This window comes from Tasmannia lanceolata, unplaced genomic scaffold (assembly GCF_043159265.1).
Source record: "Tasmannia lanceolata isolate RefF3 unplaced genomic scaffold, GAP_Taslan_0.1 ptg000037l, whole genome shotgun sequence".
Taxonomy (NCBI): Eukaryota; Viridiplantae; Streptophyta; class Magnoliopsida; order Canellales; family Winteraceae; genus Tasmannia; species Tasmannia lanceolata.
The window spans coordinates 54,733,581-54,753,082 of record NW_027518714.1 but is presented as its reverse complement, the minus strand read 5'-3'; the positions used below and the strand labels follow the sequence as shown (position 1 = coordinate 54,753,082).

Here is a 19,502-nt window from a genome sequence, read left to right as displayed (position 1 = left end):
ATCATGCACTACCCCTTGGCTCAGACCCTCTCAAATCTCTCCCTCTCCTTGCCCTTCTCTTTCTTTTCTACTGAGGAACCAAATATTCCACAAAATCGGTTAACTCACCTTCCACTATTGGGAAGGCACCTTCTATTGTCAAACCATGTAGATTTTAGAGTGCTCAAGTCCCAAACTATTCAAGTGTCTCTCGACAGACTGTTGCCTGTAGAATGTGCCCAACCATTTACTATTCCATCAAAATTGAGCCCTCATTTTTACTACTTTTATGATGTATCATACAAAAAAGAGGCATTCTAAAGGCCGTCAACTCAAATACCTTGCCTTATGAAGAGAAATAATTTGGGTGCCAGATGGGCCGGAGGAAAATGTCTATAGCTCAGAAATGGGGATCAATCACTTTCCTGATGAAAGGGAAATTTGATTAAAAGAAGGATTATAAGTTCACATCAGTGAGCAAAGAGCACCCAGAATACAAAGACTCCCTCAAAGTGCTCTATTTGGCAGACGTATATTGGCGCTTCCTGGGATATAGTGAAATTTATGCACTATATAGTGTTTGCAATCATGTATTTGAGCAAAAAAGTATCATTTCTGTTCATTAATCCCTATGTATAGTTTCCAAACAGTTTTAGAAGCACATCCACATTTAGAACCACATCTTGTATGGCAAACAAGACAGAGGAAGTACTTACCTCCATCCTTTCAATGCCCCTTGAACTTTGGCGACACCACTTGCATGCTTCTGATACATATAGACATAGAACAGAGAAACACAGAGAACCCAATTCAGTATGAACCCAGTCATTATAATTCAACGTAATCCATCTGGAGACTCAAAATTACAATACCTAACCTGGAAAGTTGAGTCACTTGGGGTAAAGGACGTCATAGTGGCCCGGTCGGTACAGCAAGGTGATGAAGGGTGCTCCAGTGCTTAAACCAGTAGTAGCGTTCTGAGGATCACTGGTGGCGGGGAGGAAATCGTGATGATTTATATTGACATTACCACTACTGTCACATGAGCTTCGGTCAAGGTACACCACGCGGATTGGCACACCTAATGCATCAGATAGTGCAGTGATGTGAACATGGTCGCTCTCTTCCCCCATGGGCTCCACTGAAGACTTACAGAACTGTGTCAAAACCATCGTTAGATAAATAATCATCACCATTCAAGCAAGAGGAGAGATTTTGAAAAGACATTAAATCGGACTGTCAAAGTTGAGATGCATTGCCAAGACAATCTAAAGAAACAAATCAAACATGGTACAAATGAAAGAAGAGCATTAAATGCACCTGATCCACTGTTCCATTGGTTAAACCCAGAATAAATGGTTCAAAAAACTCGGACCGCTTGCGTATCTCTCCCGAGGTGACAAATCTGAAGAACATTACGACTGGACAACAAACTATATTAGGATAAACAGCAAAGGTACAAGATACATTTGATTCCTTAACAGTTTAATGTCTCTCATCATAGTTAGAAAGCAACAAACTATTTTATGACAAATGGCAAAGCCATAAGATGCATTTAATTAGTGAATGTGTCCATTGTTTCTCACCACAGTCGGAAATCAGCTTATCTCGGCTCCTCCTCAGAAGCTCATCATGGCTGAAAGCAGAAAAATTGTATTGGTTCCCCCTTGATGAGCGAAATCTTCCAATTCAATTGAAATAAAGTAGAAATAATAAAGATTTTCCACATTCTATATGACCAAATTCCGTTCATTCTTTTTCTTGATTCACAAAAGCAAGAATCGGGCTGATGGCATCACCTTATGGGACTTTCTTCTCCTTGAAAAACACTTTCCAGCTGCTCATGGAATTCCTGAAAATTATGATCATAAGGATCAGAAAACAAAACTTTAGGGTAAAAAAGTTAAATGATTTCAAGACTAAACCCATTTGAGCCAGGCAGAACTGATCACAAGCATTACCATCAGTGGAATTTAAACAATATCAAATGCAAATTGAGACAGATTGTGCAATCTAAATTGACAAGTAGCAAAATTTTCTTTTAAAAGCACTTTAGGATGAAGTTAACTAGTAGGACTCCATGAATTGTGCATGCATGCAAAATAGCAGTACCACTTAAGGGCATGGATGCATAGGGTGAATTCCGGGGTCGAACAAGTTATAACACATTGGAGCACTCAGGGAAGGCACTCAATAGGAAATGCAGTCAGTGATATCGGTCGAATGCAAAGAAACTCATTTGATCTCGGAGCATGCATTAGTAGTTGATTCTGTTAGCAGAGGCATGAATTTGGGTGAAGGTTCTGTATGAGCAACCACAATTGGGGATTTATTTTTTTTATTTTTTTGGAATAGTAAGATATTTTTTATTTTATTTTTTGGAACAGTAAGAGACATTTATTAAGAAAAAATAGAAACAAAAAGAAAAAACACTTGTTAATTACCCTATGCATCCATGCCCTTAAGTGGTACTGCTATTTTGCATGCATGCACAATTCATGGAGTCCTACTAGTTATAACACATTGGAGCACTTAGGGAAGGCACTCAATAGGAAATGCAGTCAGTGATATCGGTCGAATGCAAAGAAACTCATTTGATAGTTCAAGACTTTGAGAGCTTTGCTCAGTTCTTATGCATTATAGCTCCTGATAACCTATCTTCTGAATATAGCCATAGTCGAAGTGCAAAGTAGACCATATTCAAAATTGAAGTCTTGCGCATAGTTTCCATAGTGAGAAGCGGGTGCGAGAAGCGATGCGGGAAGAAGGGGTTTGGAAAAGTGAAAAAGCGGAAAGCGAAAAGTTTAAAAAAAATAAAGAGAAGCTGTGTGGGAAGCGTCATTGAAAGTCAGCATGAAGCATATATAAGTCTCGTTGGAAGCAAACAAGATGTGCAAAAAAGTAGACTTGTAGTAGGTTAGGGAGGAAGGGTTACTATAGGTAAGGATTACAACTAGAAAAGAAGACTTCATTACTGATCAAAGTTACTACAGTTTCCATGTTTTATTCATATTTATCTAATGTTAAGTTTTTGGAAAACTTCCACATAATTTCCGTTTGAAACTTAAGATGAGTTTTCAATTTTAAATGCACTTTTTTTTAAATGATATTCTTCAGGCTTCAGCAATATCAAAAGGAGAAAATATTCTTTTAGAAAGAAATAATCATCTAAATAGAAAGTGTACTCTTAATTAGGAGGGAAAGCGTAGGAAGTGTGCTTCCCCTAAATTTGGGAAGCGAGAAGAACTAAGCTTCCAAAGCAAGTTCTGGGGAAGCGAGCTTCCCATCCAACTAGGAAGTTTCCGGTACTTGCGAGTGCAATTGTGCCATGTTCAGACCTATGCGTCAGTCAATTTAGAAAACTTTACGGCAGTAACTAGTAAGATAAGTTTCAGAAAATAAGGAACACTTTATACGATAGGAACTTTTGAAATATTTGTTTACACAAATAAAATAATAGAAAAAATTTTGTACTTTGATGGTGTTGATAAAAGATTGGGTTCTTTTCAACAATAGCCACAGTCAGGAAACGAAAATCGAAAACAATACAAACACGATAGGGTGAAATTGATGGAAATGTGATGACAGTAGCTAATGTGGGAGCAAGAGTAGATTCCAACAAGGGAGGAACAACTGTGGCACCTTGGGTGGTAGAATCTGTAATGAGGCTGAACGTTCTCATCAGCCAAACAATGCTAGGCCGCTGGAGCACAAGGAATATCAATGATCAGATAAGAAGGAACTGACTTTTGGTTATTTGATACATGAAAGTCTTTTTGCTGGGTGGTCTTGCAAGCTAAAAGGTCTAATCATTGCCATGCCTAGTTTTGGATTGTTTAGATAACTTTGATCCATTTGTATATGAGAGAAAGGAAAAAAAATGAAATGAGGAAATGTCCACATCAGTAAATAAGGAAATGTCTTAAATTTTTAAACAAGAAGTAGATCAGGGTTCCATTCTTGACAAGTGTGTTATTAATAAGGAAATGTCCACATCAGTAAATAAAAAGAAAAAACTCGCATAACTACAAAAGGATAATAGGAGATCAGATAGTTGGTCGTAAGTCGTAACAAAATACACAAAACAAGAAGTAATAAAAAAAAACCTCTCAAAAAATAAATAAATAGGAGATCAGATATTTGCATCAGCCCCACAACTCTCATCATTGTCATGACCTGCTGTGAATTAGTAGAATGAATTATATCCCTTGTTTTCTGAAAAACCATCTAGGTTCATTTCTTAAAACATTAGACAAAGGTTCCATTGTAAACAAGGTGATTAATCATTCAAGGAAGAGCTTGTATGGTAAAAGAAAGGTACAATTAGACAGGGATAAAAGAATCCAAATGATAGACTGACCGCAAAGAAATCTTCAAATGTAAAGTCTGCATATCCCAAACTCTGCAGTGTCTTCTTGCATTGTTCAACACTTGCTTTAACACGATCAACCTCCACTTTGTCTTGTGATTCCAGAATATGCTCCTAATTCCGTAATCTCATTTGCTTATTAGCTGCTATGGCACTCTATTCACGTACAAATCCAAATAGGAAAGAGTAGAAGAGCATTCAAGATTTACACATTAAGACAATACCAGGTATGCTAACATAAAACTTCGAAAAAAACAATTTCCATCTCCACGTGTTCGCCTGATCGCAGCATATTGTTCAATGAGCATCTGCATATTGGAAAAACTAATTATGAGCTCCAAACAAATTATGGTCGTAAGAGAATAGTTTAAATTAAAACAAAGAATACAATAACAAAAACTGAGAAGTAGCACCGGTGCAGTAATAGCTTAACAAACCTTGACTTTTTCCTGCAAGACAGGGCTGCCCGATTGATACTCGTCTGCTAATGCAGAAACAGGCTCCTGCAGTACCAAGAAACTTCTTACTCTAATGTGCATGTAAAATATATAAAATATTTAGATTAATTCTAATCTCAAATAATGTAGTTACGATATACAACCGGTAACCAGTGTAGAGCACTTCCACAGGGACAAATGGGTTACCAGTAACCAGGTGTCCTATAATGGGCTGCAGATGTTTTAGGTAAGTCGAAGGTCTTAACAGGGTGGAAAAGTGGTGTAGAAGATAGGGGTTATAACTTATAGATGGGACAAACCAAACAGTTCTTTAAAGTCTGCAACTGACCAAAAGAGGGGACTGTTTTAGGTATGGGTTTGAAGTTTACAGGTTTGACTAATGGTTCAGACGCGTATTTAGGAGTTTGGTAAAGATATGAACAAGTTCTTGTACCTGTATCGGATCAATAATAATAAGAAAAGGGCTAGGGTTTAGAGCAGATGCCTGTAGAATTGAAAGAAGAGGGGGTCGATGTGGTTGCAGGTTACGGTTTAAGGTTTAAATGTCCGGTTTTATGATCTAGGATGATCACAGATCATATCTGGGGATCTCAAGGGGTTTGGCAGGTTTGGGTTTGAATTCAAGGAGAGGTGCAAGGGTGAAAAGGGTAGGGAGCTTGGTCGGCAAGGTCGGAGAGGGAAGTGGTTGTTTCAGCAAAGGTTACAGGTTCAGGTTGTAGGGAATTTCATATCAGGGCTGGTATAGGAATGGGTTTCAAGAACTGGGATTTAAAGGAGAAAAAAGTTGAGAAAAAATCAACAAGAAGTAACCTGGAATCACTCCAGATCTCTAGTCATCACACCTAGCCAGAGATATCGCCATGAAAAGGAATTTCCACAAACTTTAAACCCCATGTAAAGTTTACCGAATTGCCATTACACACTCATTCCAATTCTACCTTTCTTTCCACTTTAAATGAAGCTTTTGTTTATATACTAACAAAAAAGTGAGTCCCAAGACCTTTGACTGAGGTGATTGTAAGGATTTATATAGAGAAAAGGGCTCGATAGTAGGGTGTTTCGTGGTGTTAGTCAAGTAGGAGTGTGCAGGATCTCAGATGGGGTAGTGTTCCTTTGTGCCATGCTTGTCAAAATTAGGAAACATGAGGTCAGGGTAACTAATTGTTTTGACTCTTGATAGTGGTTTGGCAGTGGGTAGTGCGTGAGAACCTTATGGACGATGAGTTTGAGAGATACCTAGAATTAATAGTTTAGAGATATTTCATGTTCGATCAAGGATAGGAGGGTCTGGCCTTTTAATCCCCAATACTCCTTTACAATTATGTCTTATTTGCAGGTATCTCGTGTCAAAGAGAGGCAATTGGACTTTCTCGAGTATCATTAGGAGTTCATTGTTGCCTCCTAAGGTACAAGCACTTTTCTAGATTGCACAGCCATCGAGAGAATCAACAGTCATGACTTGCTTTGAAGGAAGGCTGCTTGGAACGCGGTTCGTTCCGGAACGCGGTACGGGAACGGGTACGATGGTAGTCCAGTACGTGGTACGATGAGGGTGGGCTAAATCGGTTCTCTATTTCGGCACGCGTGTCGATTTGGGGCACAAATCTGGGTCGCTCTAGTACTCTACATATATAATTTCAGATATTGTAAAAGAATATCATTCTATGGTTCATACTTCATACTACATTCATTTAATAAACAAAACCAAAAGCCTCGTGTATGCCATTCATATATATTCAAAATGTAAAGTCCAGTTCCGATCCAATTCATAATATATAAATTTGAAGATTTCCAAATATCAATAAATTATGTACCAACATATATTGCATTCTCAATCTTTATTTTTTTAAATGAAAGCAAACAGAAAATAACTACCCACTATTGAAATAAAAATAAATAAAAAGATGAACAAACTAATAAACTATTGTGCAGCTCTCTTTTCCTAGTCCACAGAAGTTTTCCCTCTCTTTATGCATCTCTCCATTTCACGTGGGTTGCCCGGGTCGCCAGTTTTGGCGATCCGGGTCGCAAACGACCCATGTTTCGGGTCGGTGACCCTGGATTTTGATCCCTGACTTTTGTAGTTATGAATCTCACAATTGAATTTGACTATTGATTTGATTCTATTGATAAATTAAATCAATGACCCGAACCTATCAGTAATCAGTAATAAGCGAGGGTTTCTTTATTCATATTGGTACCGGTTTGGACCACACCCGAATTTTTTAAGAACGAATCAAAAGTTTTTTATAGAACCCCGGGATTCTGAAAATCTAGTATCGACAGTCCTAGCCCTTTGCCTCTGCTTCCGTTGGGCAAGAATTTTTCAAGTTCTATTACCAGGATAAGGGATTCCGAGTCTTTTGTTGATCAGGCGACACCCGGATTTGAACTGGGGAGAAAGGATTTGCAGTCCCCTGCCTTACCGCTCGGCCATGCCGCCAAAACGATACAAAATAGAGATAGATCAAAATATTCTTTTTTTTTATTGGATCCAGTTGTTCTCTTCGATTGATTCTATAGTATTTCAAAACACAACACCTAAAAAATTTCCTTCTCTTTTATATTGAAATGAAAGAGAAAAAATAGATTTCCAGTCACAAAATCAAAAATTCAGGGCCAATTGGAACCATTAACTATTGTGAATTCATGAACGGTTTTTGAGTTTGGATCTCCAATCTTGTTTCCTTAATGGAATGGCATAAGAAAATAAAATTGATACACGCCTAATGCTAATCAGTATCAATTATCAACTCTTTTCAATAATGAATCCTTTTCAATTTCAATTATGCAATTATAACAACAATTATGTGTATATGTAAACCCCGGGGTAAAAATTGTTACATGCATACCTTACCTAGTCAGGTATCTTATATTCCTATAGAGAATCATCGTGATTCAACCTTTCATTGAATATATTGAATCTAAAACAGAAATTATGCTATAGCACGACCCATGTTGCCCCAAGTGGAACTGGGATAATGGGATATGCGAATAGCTAGATGCCTATATCTACATGTACTTAATAAGTATAACTCACCCCTCTTACGTACTTCAAGCGAATCATATTCTACTCATTTTATTAACAAATGGGTAGAAATCTCTCTCCTCTCTGCGAATCATTTTTTAAAAAATGATCCAATTGCAGACAATTTTTGTCAACCGTTGAATTGATAGAACATAGTTTTTTTTGTTTAGGCACACGTCGGAAACAGATAACATAACAATTCTTTCTTATTCAAATTATGAATCGTAATACCGTAATCGTAATTGACTGATATAAATAGAATATCAATTGGAGAGGTATGACGTAAATGGACCAAACGGGAATCTTAGGAAAAAAGATCTTTTCGATCGCTTTCCTTTTTTTTTAATTCCCTAATATCGTACATCTTTATTGACCCTACTCTAAATCGTATCTACCATATTTGTAGATATCCATCATGTTCCCCAAGTAGATTATCTTGAGCCACCCATGAGTTGGGATAGTCTTGTTAGCTAGTTAATGATGACCCTCCATGGATTCACCTATATAAGCCGCGGCTACTCAAAGTTTCATATCCGAAGAAGTTTTCAAGAAACTGCTCGAGTTTTAGCAAAAGCCGCTCTACGAGGTCGTATTGATTGGTTGAAAGGCCTGAAAGAGAACGTTGTTCTGGGGGGATGATACCGGTTGGTACCGAATTCAAGGGATTAGTGCACCGTTCAAGGCAAGACAACAACATTCCTTTGGAAATCAAAAAGAAGAATCTATTTGAGGGGGAAATTAGAGATATTTTGTTCCACCACAGAGAATTATTTGGTTCTTACATCCCAAATAATTTCCATAATACACCAGAACAATAATTTACGGGATTTCATGATTCCTAAGAGCAAATTGATTCTTTTCTTTTAACTTTAATTATATGGTATGGTCTGGTCTTTTTATTGGGTAATAAAGATAATAACGAATAGAAAGGAATTAATCACTTGGACCATGTATCAAGGGTCAATCTCCGGAAGAAGGTTCCGTCGGAACAATTATTTATTTCAGGGTACCTTGTCTCTTAAAAAAAAAAAAAAAGAGAAAGTGTGGGGAAAAATGACAAGAAGATATTGGAACATTAATTTAGAAGAGATGATGGAAGCAGGAGTTCATTTTGGTCATGGTACTAGGAAATGGAATCCTAGAATGGCACCTTACATCTCTGCAAAGCGTAAAGATATTCATATTACAAATCTTACTAGAACTGCTCGTTTTTTGTCAGAAGCCTGTGATTTAGTTTTTGATGCAGCAAGTAGAGGAAAACACTTCTTAATAGTTGGTACCAAAAATAAAGCAGCTGATTCAGTAGCATCAGCTGCAATAAAGGCTCGGTGTCATTATGTTAATAAAAAATGGCTCGTTGGTATGTCAACGAATTGGTCCACTACAGAAACGAGACTTCATAAGTTTAGGGATTTGAAAGCGGAACAAAAGGTGGGGAAACTCAACCGTCTACCGAAAAGAGATGCAGCAATGTTGAAGAGACAATTATCTCACCTGCAAACATATTTGGGTGGGATCAAATATATGACGGGCTTACCCGATATTGTAATCATAGTTGATCAGCAAGAAGAATATACGGCTCTTCGAGAATGTCTCACTTTTAGGGATTCCGACGATTTGCTTAATCGATACAAATTGTAACCCGGATCTCGCAGATATTTCTATTCCAGCCAACGATGACGCTATAGCGTCAATCCGATTGATTCTTAACAAATTAGTATCCACAATTTGTGAGGGTCGTTCTAGCTATATAAGAAATTGTTGATTAATAATAAGATAAGCCAATGACTTTTTGAACCCCATAGATTGATTTAATCGGTTACTATTTCTGAATCTCAAAAAAGAGATCAAAATCACTGGGATATTATGCGATTACTTGGTATCCTAAATATATGATTTAAAGTAGTCGAGTCGAGAAAGAGAGGGTTGAATCAAAATAATTCTTTTTTAAGTTGTATTTCTGTCAGAGGGCAATATGAATGTTCTGCCATGTTCCATCAACACACTCAAAGGGTTATACGATCTATCCAGTGTGGAAGTAGGCCAACATTTCTATTGGCAAATAGGTGGTTTCGAAGTCCATGCCCAAGTACCTACCACTTCTTGGGTCGTAATTGCTATCTTATTAGGTTCAGCCACTATAGCTGTTCGGAACCCACAAACCATTCCAACTAACAGTCAGAATTTCTTCGAATATGTACTTGAATTCATTCGAGACTTGAGCAAAACTCAGATTGGAGAAGATTATGGTCCTTGGGTTCCTTTTATTGGAACTATGTTCCTATTTATTTTTGTTTCTAACTGGTCAGGTGCTCTTTTACCTCGGAAAATCATACAGTTACCTCATGGGGAGTTAGCTGCACCCACGAATGATATAAATACTACTGTTGCTTTAGCTTTACCCACGTCAGTGGCATATTTCTATGCGGTAAACACATTCAACCAACTCCAATACTTTTACCAATTAACATCCTAGAAGATTTCACAAAACCTTTATCACTTAGTTTTCGACTTTTCGGGAATATATTGGCTGATGAATTAGTAGTTGTTGTTCTTGTTTCTTTAGTACCTTTAGTGGTTCCTATACTTGTCATGTTTCTTGGATTATTCACAAGCGGGATTCAGGCTCTTATTTTTGCGACTTTAGCCGCGGCTTATATAAGTGAATCCATGGAGGGTTATCATTGACTAGCTTCCAAAATAGTTTTTTTTTTTTTCAAAAAATAAAAAAACAAGACTATCCCAACTCATGGGTGGCTCAAGATAATCTACTTGGGGAACATGATGGATATCTACAAATATGGTAGATACGATTTAGAGTAGGGTCAATAAAGATGTACGATATTAGGGAATTAAAAAAAAAAGGAAAGATCAAAAAGATCTTTTTTCCTAAGATTCCTGTTTGGTCCATTTACGTCATACCTCTCCAATTGATATTCTATTTATATCAGTCGATTACGATTACGGTATTAGGATTCATAATTTGAATAAGAAAGAATTGTTATGTTATCTGTTTCAGACGTGTGCCTAAACAAAAAAAAACTATGTTCTATCAATTCAAACGGCTGACAAAAATTGTCTGCAATTGGATCAATCAAATCTTGATATGGATATGGAATGGTTCGGGCTGATGAATCCATCCGTTTATATCAATGCGCAATAATGATAAAGAAAACGAAGAGAAAAGTTTACAAACAAATAAGATTCAGAAAAAGGTAGGTTAGGGAGGTTGAGCTGGGTATACGTAATGGCTATAATTCAATCCCTGTGTATGTTTCGAAGAATGATTCTACAATCCAATTCAATATAAGATACGAATGGTTTACGTTATGGAAGAACATATGTATATGTGATATTAGATATTCACGACTTATATATGGACTATCCATATATATATTATTCCCCATCCCACTGAAGTTAGATGGATTCCAACGGAAGGACTTCCGTTTCATCTTTGGTTGTGGATTGAATGAATAAACATATGAAGTTAAGGATATATAAGTTAAGGACTTCCAAATCTAGAGCCGCTTGGCGTTCCAACCCAATTCCAACAATGCACTTCTCGGACCGAGAAAGCGGAACTGCTTGACGCTGCATATTCGAACTCATTAAAGCTTGATTCACGTCATTATGCTCGATAAAAGGAATGAGGGAAGCTCCAATAGAAAAATATTGGAAAGGAAAAATGCTTCGAAGATGAATCTGTTCCCATGTCAATAGTTAAGAATTCTTGACGGTATCGAGCTGGAACAACCTTTTCTTCCTGAATACCCTGCTTCAACGCCAAAGAATTTCCTACTGCTACCATATAATATTCATCTCTATTTGGTGATAAATAAACCGTCTGTACCTCTTTTGATCTCTGAGATATTTCATAAAACGGACTCTCTATAGACCCCAAATAACCAATCCTCGCATGAATAGCTAAAGATCCAATAAGTCCAACATTGATTCCTTCGGACATGTCAATTGGGCAAATACGCCCATAGTGACTAGGATGGATATCTCGTATCCGAAAACTAGCAGTTCGTCCTGTCAATCCTCCAGGACCCAAATAACTCGATTTTCGCCCATGAACTATTTGTGTCAACGGATTCGTTCGATCCAAAACTTGAGATAAAGGGTGTAGGCCGAAAAATGATTCATAAGTAGTTGTTAATGGAGTTGAAGTTACCAAATTATGAGGAGTCGGTATCAATTTATGCCTGATTGCTCCACATATAGTTCCTCGAACCACATTTTCTAAACGAACCAGAGCCAATCCGAATTGATCCTGTAACAGATCTGCTACAGAACGAATACGTTTATTTTTCAAGTGATTCATATCGTCAAGGGTGCCCATTCCAAATTTCATTCCGATCAAATGATCCGCAGCAGCCAATACATCTCGTGGTAACAAAAATAGATTGTTCTGAGGTATATCAAGATTCAATCTCCGGTTCATATTTTGTTGACCAATCCTTCCTAATTCACATCTTTGTTGAAAAATTTTCTTTGTAATTCTTTACATAAGGACTCAAAAAATATCGGATCCCCACCTACACAAGCAAATTGTTGATAAAACTCCAAAATGGCATTTTCCCTTGACCCATTTTGGGGTGTGACTACAGTTGGTGGTGAACTCGCTTTGGGAAAAAACATATTAGTGTCTTATATGCCATGGGAAGGCTGCAATTTTGAAGACGCGGTACTCATTAGTGAACGTCTGGTATATGGAGATATTTTTACTTCTTTTCACATCCGGAAATATGAAATTCAGACTCATGTGACAAGTCAAGGCCCTGAAAGAATCACTAATGAAATACCGCATTTAGAAGCCCATTTACTCCGCAATTTAGACAGAAATGGAATTGTGATGTTGGGATCTTGGATAGAAACAGGTGATATTTTAGTAGGTAAATTAACGCCTCAGACAGCAAAAGAATCATCGTATGCCCCGGAAGATAGATTATTACGAGCCATACTTGGAATTCAGGTATCCACTGCAAAGGAAACTTGTCTAAAATTACCTATAGGCGGAAAGGGTCGAGTTATTGATGTGAGATGGATCCAGAAAGGGGGGGGTTCCAGTTATAATCCAGAAATGATTCGTGTATATATTTCACAGAAGCGTGAAATCAAAGTAGTGATAAAGTAGCTGGAAGACATGGGAATAAAGGTATCATTTCAAAAAATTTGCCTAGACAAGATATGGTCTTCAACCCATTAGGAGTACCTTCGCGAATGAATGTGGGACAGATATTTGAATGCTCGCTCGGGTTAGCGGGGGACCTGCTGGACAGACATTATAGAATAGCACCCTTCGATGAGAGATATGAGCAAGAGGCTTCGAGAAAACTAGTGTTTCCTGAATTATATGAAGCCAGTAAGCAAACAGCAAATCCGTGGGTATTTGAACCCGAGTATCCGGGAAAAGGAGAATATTTGATGGAAGAACAGGAGATCCTTTTGAACAACCTGTTATAATAGGAAAGTCCTATATCCTGAAATTAATTCATCAAGTTGATGATAAAATCCACGGACGCTCCGGTGGACATTATGCACTTGTTACACAACAACCCCTTAGAGGAAGGGCCAGGCAAGGGGGACAACGAGTAGGAGAAATGGAAGTTTGGGCTCTAAAGGGATTTGGTGTTGCTCATATTTCACAAGAGATGCTTACTTATAAATCTGATCATATTAGAGCTCGTCAGGAAGTACTTGGTACTACGATCATTGGAGGAACAATACCTAACCCCGAGGATGCTCCAGAATCTTTTCGATTACTCGTTCGAGAACTACGATCTTTGGCTCTGGAACTGAATCATTTCCTTGTATCTGAGAAGAACTTCCAGATTCATAGGAAGGAAGCTTGATCGGAATGAATCAGAATTTATATTCTATAATATGATCGACAGGTATAAACATCAACAACTTCGAATTGGATCAATTTCTCCTCAACAAATAAGTGCTTGGGCTAACAAAATACTACCTAATGGAGAGATAGTTGGAGAGGTGACAAAACCCTATACTTTTTATTACAAAACCAATAAACCGGAAAAAGATGGATTGTTTTGTGAAAGAATTTCTGGACCTATAAAAAGTGGAATTTGTGCTTGTGGAAATTATCGAGTGATCGGAGATGAAAAAGAAGACCCGAAATTTTGTGAACAATGCGGAGTCGAATTTGTTGATTCTTGGATACGAAGATATCAAATGGGATACATCAAACTGGAATGTCCAGTGACTCATGTGTGGTATTTTAAACGTCTTCCTAGTTATATCGCGAATCTTTTAGATAAACCCCTTAAGGAATTAGGAGCCTAGTATACTGCGATGTGTGATTTGATCGAAATTATGAGTTTACAGATTCAGAATGAGAAACTGTCATCCCATTTAATCCGATTGGGATGCCCCTGGCTCTGACATGTCTCCTGGGAGAGGAAGAAGAAGAACATGAAGCTCAGAATTATGGGTGTATTCAATACTTCCAGATAAAGGGGGAATTGATCCATGGTCGTTTCCGTAACATATAAATAGGAATTGCAAGCTATACCTCGTGAAAAAAAAAATTTCTTTCTTGGAATTAGCCACTCCATTTCTCTTAGAAATAAATTCTATTTTCTGTTCAAGTAAACAAATATGACATGGTTACAGGAATCTATCCATCGCATATATGCTTCAAGGGACATCATAGCATAACCGTCGAGGTGAAGTAGGGACCTAAAAGATCGAATGGAACGATACATAGACAAGTAAATCCCTTATGAGTTCCAAGGTATTCCTTTAAGGGGATTCATCATTCGAGGGGACGTGGGCTACTCAACAATTTCACATTTTATTTATGTCGTAATTGAATAATGAATAAGTAATTCCGAAAATAAAATATAAAGTAAAAATGAATCAATGAAATATAGGTTGGTTCTCACTGGGAACTTGAGTAAGGAGTAGATATTTATGGGGGTTTCTAGAACAAAATTTGAAAGTGAGACCCCCTTTATTTATTATTTATTTGGTGTAACTACTTGAGCCGGATGAGAGGAAACCTAGATTGCGTTTCAGAGGGTGGGAGGGCGATCCCGGTAACATTGGGAAGGCATTTAGTGGACAAATGCATTTTATGTGATGAGTATGCAATCCTACAAGCACATTTTTATTCATTGTTCAATGAAGATTTGAAGCTCAGACTATGGGTGATTTGGTGTGCGGTGGGGATCATGTCTACTTCTTTTAGTCTCCTCTTGAAGGAATGGAGGAACTTGCACATAAGGAAAGGGAGGCATGTTGTTGGTAACATTACTCTTATTTGCAGTAGCTCGAGTCCTTAGCTCAAGTCCTTTGGAATGAAAGAAATCAAAGAACTTTGAGAATAATCTCTATCAAGTAAGGATGGTCTTCTTGATATTAAGTTATTGATCTCATCTTCGGTACTAGTGCAAGGTGTTATTTGGAGGATTACAGTCACTATAAGAAATGGAAGTAGAAAATTATTAGATAGAGACCACTTCAAACTTCTACCATTATATTAAACTTCAATGGCAATTGTTTGGGTGATCCTGGTTCAGTGAGTATTGGAAGAATGTTAGAAGTGGTAAGGGTGAAGTGGTAAAAAAAATTCTGGTCTGATTAGTTTCATAGAGCCTTAGTGAAGCTGAGATGCATGCACTTCTCACGAGAGTCCTTTGTTGCTGAATTGGACTTAAGAGCGTCGGTTGAAGATGATTTGGCTTACGACGTTCTGTGGGCGCTTCATTGTAGTCTTGAACTGACAAGAGGGTTATGTGTTGGGCTGACAGAGTGTTAGATCAGTATGAGGAAAAGGATGTTCTGTTTTATCGTACTAAGAAACAAGCCAATAATATTTTAAACCCATTCACTATGCAGGGCATTCATAGATATGCTTCAGTGTTGGGGCAATCTCTGCCCCTCTTGTAATCTGTTGTAATTCTATTTAAACATAAATAACTTCCATCATCTTTTTCAAGAAAGAAAGGAACTTGGTAAGAGTCCACTCGCTATGCATGGTCCATCTGAATACTGCCTTTGAGATAGGAGTGGAAGAGATAACAAATCAACATCTCCTTCTAACTAATGGCCCCACCAACATGCACTAGACTTACACAACCTCGCCGCGATTAAAAAAACTGACCCATGCAAGTGATTTTAGCTCGACAATCATTCAAACATGTACGAACTTTTCAATTATGAAATAATTTATGTAGTAACACATTGACTATATAGATAATTTATAAAAAAATAAAAAAAAAAGGCCGCCTGGTGCACAAGGCTCCCGCCATTGCTGGGTCTGGGAGGACTAGATGTACACAGCCTTACACCTGCTTTGCAGAGATGTTGTTTCTATGACTCGAACCCGTGACCACCAGGTCACAAAGGGGCAACCTTGATAATTTATAAAATAAGTTTCCAAAATTACAATCAAACGATTGATATTGCCAGCATGGATGATTAGAAGATAACATACTAGGCCACACCTTGCTCTAACCAGATTCTAAAATATTGAATAAGTTGAACTTCACAATAAAGTGATCCAATCAAGGTGTAAGACACTTCACTTTGTCAAAGTTGCTTTCTCAAGAAACAACGATCCACCACATATCTCATGGTGGTCAACACTACACACCAAAGCAGCATTCACCAAGCACAAAGTATTTACATTCATAAACAATGAAGGGTAGACAAGGGAACAAGATTCAACCTACTACAGAAGAGACACTCACGGTCAACCAAAAGGTAAATATGGTATCAACAACAGGTCACAAATCATCACCAAAAAAGGGCATGTGTGTGACACAACCGTCAAGAATGTTATCAAACCTATACCTATCGCATCAAGCAAGCAACGTTTGATAATCACAACATATGAGCTTATCATCCCCAGAAGTCCTTGTTTCCATAGACAAATATAAAGTGACGTGTGGTATCACCAAAAGATCAAACTGGCACCATCTTAAATGGAATCTCATGCTAGTCACAGGGGAATGTTAAAGTTGCTCTAAAGCCTACATTAGTACATCTCACCCAACACGCACTAGAATGAGAAAGGAACTTGGTAAGGAAATGATCCAGAAAATGTGTTAAGAAAAAGCATAACAGCAGCCAATGTGGTAGGAGCTCCAAAACAGGTCTTGAAACTTCATAACACCTCCTAAATCTTTGACCTGATTATACTACGGTAATGGAAGTGTAACTTGAAAACCCTTAGCATTGGGACATGAATAAGAGTTAGATCAGCTTCCAGAGCATCAAATGTTGCATTTGCATGCCATGAAATTGCTCATAATTGTGTTGCAGTACAAATCTAGAAAACATATTACAACACCAGTGTAAACAGAACACTATAGATATTGCATTCTCAAGCACTCAAGTGTAAATACACGCAAAAGAAACAAAGAAAAAAAGAGAGAAATACCTCCAACACTCACAAGGCAAAAAAAAAAATTTAGTGATGATTGTGATTTTGTAATCTCAACCCGTTCCTCATTTCTGCCGTTTCCCAAAAGAAAAAAAAAACAAACAGATTAAGAGAAAGTGCACCAGCACAAGGTTGCCAGAGCGGGAAGCGTGAAGCGTCGGGGGAAGCGCCCGGGAAGCACGAAGGGAAGCGTCGGGGAAGCACGACGGGGAAGCGTGTCTCCCATTTTTGTGATTCCCATAAAATAAAAAATAAAAACGATGGTAAGCAACAGGGAAGCGCGCGCATTCCCATTTTGGGGAAGCATTATTCCCATCTTGGGAAAGCGTGATTCCCATTGTTGGAGAAGGACGGTTCCCATTTTGGGGAGCGCGATTCCCACTTTTTGGGGAAGAGTCGAGACTCCCGATTCGGAATAAAGTTCCGGGGAATCGTGATTCCCCAATGCAGGGGAAGAATCCTGCTTCTTTGCACCAGCATTCCAGAATAACAACCAGTTGCATGCAACCATATGAGAAGATCACAAAAAATCAAACGATGAAAAGAAAAAGAATTCAAAATTCGTAGGCTCAAAAACAGAAACACTCCATATATCCAGATCAGAGCAGTGTGACATAAATCGAATTTACAGAAATAACGAAGAAACAATCCGCTACAATTTTCAAGATTCCGCAAATAATCTCGTTCTTGGACATGGAAAAATCAGAATTTAGAAAAATCACAACAAAAGAAAGAAAAACCAAACGATCAAAAGCAAAAGAAATCAAAATTCATAGGCTCAACAACAGAAACAACCCATATATCAAGATCTGAGCAGTGTAACATAAATCGAATTTACGGTAATAACGAATTAACGATGAAACAATCCGCTACAATTTTCAAGACTATGCAAAGAATCATGTTCTTGGACATGGAAAAATGAGAATTTAGGAAGATCACAACAAAAGAAAGAAAAAACACACGATCAAAAGAAAAAAGAAATCAAAATTCATAGGCTCAAAAACGGAAACATTCCATATATCCAGATCTGAGCAGTGTAACATAGATCGGATTTACGGTAATAACAACGAAACAATCTGATACATTTTTCAAGATTCAGAATCTCGTTCTTTTACATGGCGAAATCAGAATTTAGGGTTACAGAGTCTGAAACTGGAAAAATTAAAAAGAGAGAACATAAATTCATAGCCTCAAAAGCATTTTCAAAAGAAATTCATAGGCTCAAAAACCGGAAACATTCCATATATCCAGATCTGAGCAGTGTAACATAAATCAAATTTACAGTAATAACGACAAAACAATCCGCTACATTTTTTTCAAGATTTCGCACAGAATCTCGTTCTTAGACATGGAGAAATCAGAATTTAGGAAGATCACAACAAAAGAAAGAAAAATCAAACGCTACTACATTTTTTTCAAGATTCAGCACAGAATCTCATTCTTTTACAAGGAAAAATCAGAATTTGGGGTTACAGAGACTGAAAATGCAAAAAAGAAAAAAAAAATAGAACAGATTAGGGTTTAGATCTTGCCTTATCGCCAACAAAGGGCATTTTCTCAGATTCTTGTTCTCGGATGAGAGACTGTTGTTGCATGATATCATCATCTCTGAAATTCAACCAATCATCAACAACTGTGAGATCTGTAAATATCGTTCTTGGAGAAACGCCTTCATCGGTCGTTGATTCGTCGGAGAGTGTTGCGTCCTGAGTCTCCATATCGTCCTTCGAAAAAACACTCCAAAATCTCTCTCTCTCTCTCTCTCTCTCTCGCTCTCTTATCACTCACTCGATCGCTCTCTTGTTTAGTCTTTGGATCTGAAATGAAGATCTCACTCTATTTATATACAGTGCATTTGCTCTTTGATAAATCCTCGAATTTCTCCCAATAATATCCTCTAATCATAACTACGAAATACAATTGGTTGATTTCTGTTCGTTTTAGATTGTGGTAACCGATTGTCACCCCCCAAATCAATAATCGGTTTGGGGGATGACAATCGGTTGTCATAATCCCAAACAAACAGGATTGTTAGTGCCAAACCGATTTGAGATTATGACAACGGATTGTGAGTGCCGAACCTATTATTGGAAGCAAAATTACGTTTAAATTTGAGTCCAATAATCAGTTCAGCACTCACAATTGGTTGTCATGATCTAAAACGAACACGGTTGGACTCAAAAAATTTGAGTTCCACAATCAGTTTAGCACTCACATGATAATCTTAAACGAACAGGGGACTTGGTCTTGCAATAT

General features: G+C 37.7%; 1 protein-coding gene across 1 annotated transcript; it reads right to left on the bottom strand.

Annotated features, from left to right (window-relative positions):
• Positions 1–388: 388 nt before the first annotated feature.
• On the bottom strand, positions 389–19,071 carry LOC143862491 (ubiquitin thioesterase otubain-like protein). Its single transcript, XM_077373546.1, has 9 exons — positions 18,779–19,071; positions 4,786–4,851; positions 4,573–4,656; positions 4,340–4,462; positions 1,779–1,831; positions 1,566–1,615; positions 1,300–1,400; positions 857–1,136; positions 389–745 (listed from the first exon to the last, which is right to left on the bottom strand). Exons 1-8 carry the CDS (start codon positions 18,962–18,964, stop codon positions 870–872), a joined length of 930 nt encoding a protein of 309 aa, XP_077229661.1. The 5' UTR covers positions 18,965–19,071; the 3' UTR covers positions 389–745; positions 857–869.
• Between the last annotated feature and the right edge of the window lie 431 nt (positions 19,072–19,502).

Excerpts from the sequence above, each read along its gene's own strand:
- LOC143862491 (XM_077373546.1), bottom strand. The coding sequence starts at position 18,964 with ATGGAGACTCAGGACGCAACACTCTCCGACGAATCAACGACCGATGAA. Across the intron at positions 4,463-4,572 it reads GTTTTATGTTAGCATACCTG|GAGCATATTCTGGAATCACA; the intron begins GTATTGTCTTAA and ends TTACGGAATTAG. Across the intron at positions 1,401-1,565 it reads TAAGCTGATTTCCGACTGTG|TCGTAATGTTCTTCAGATTT; the intron begins GTGAGAAACAAT and ends TTTGTTGTCCAG.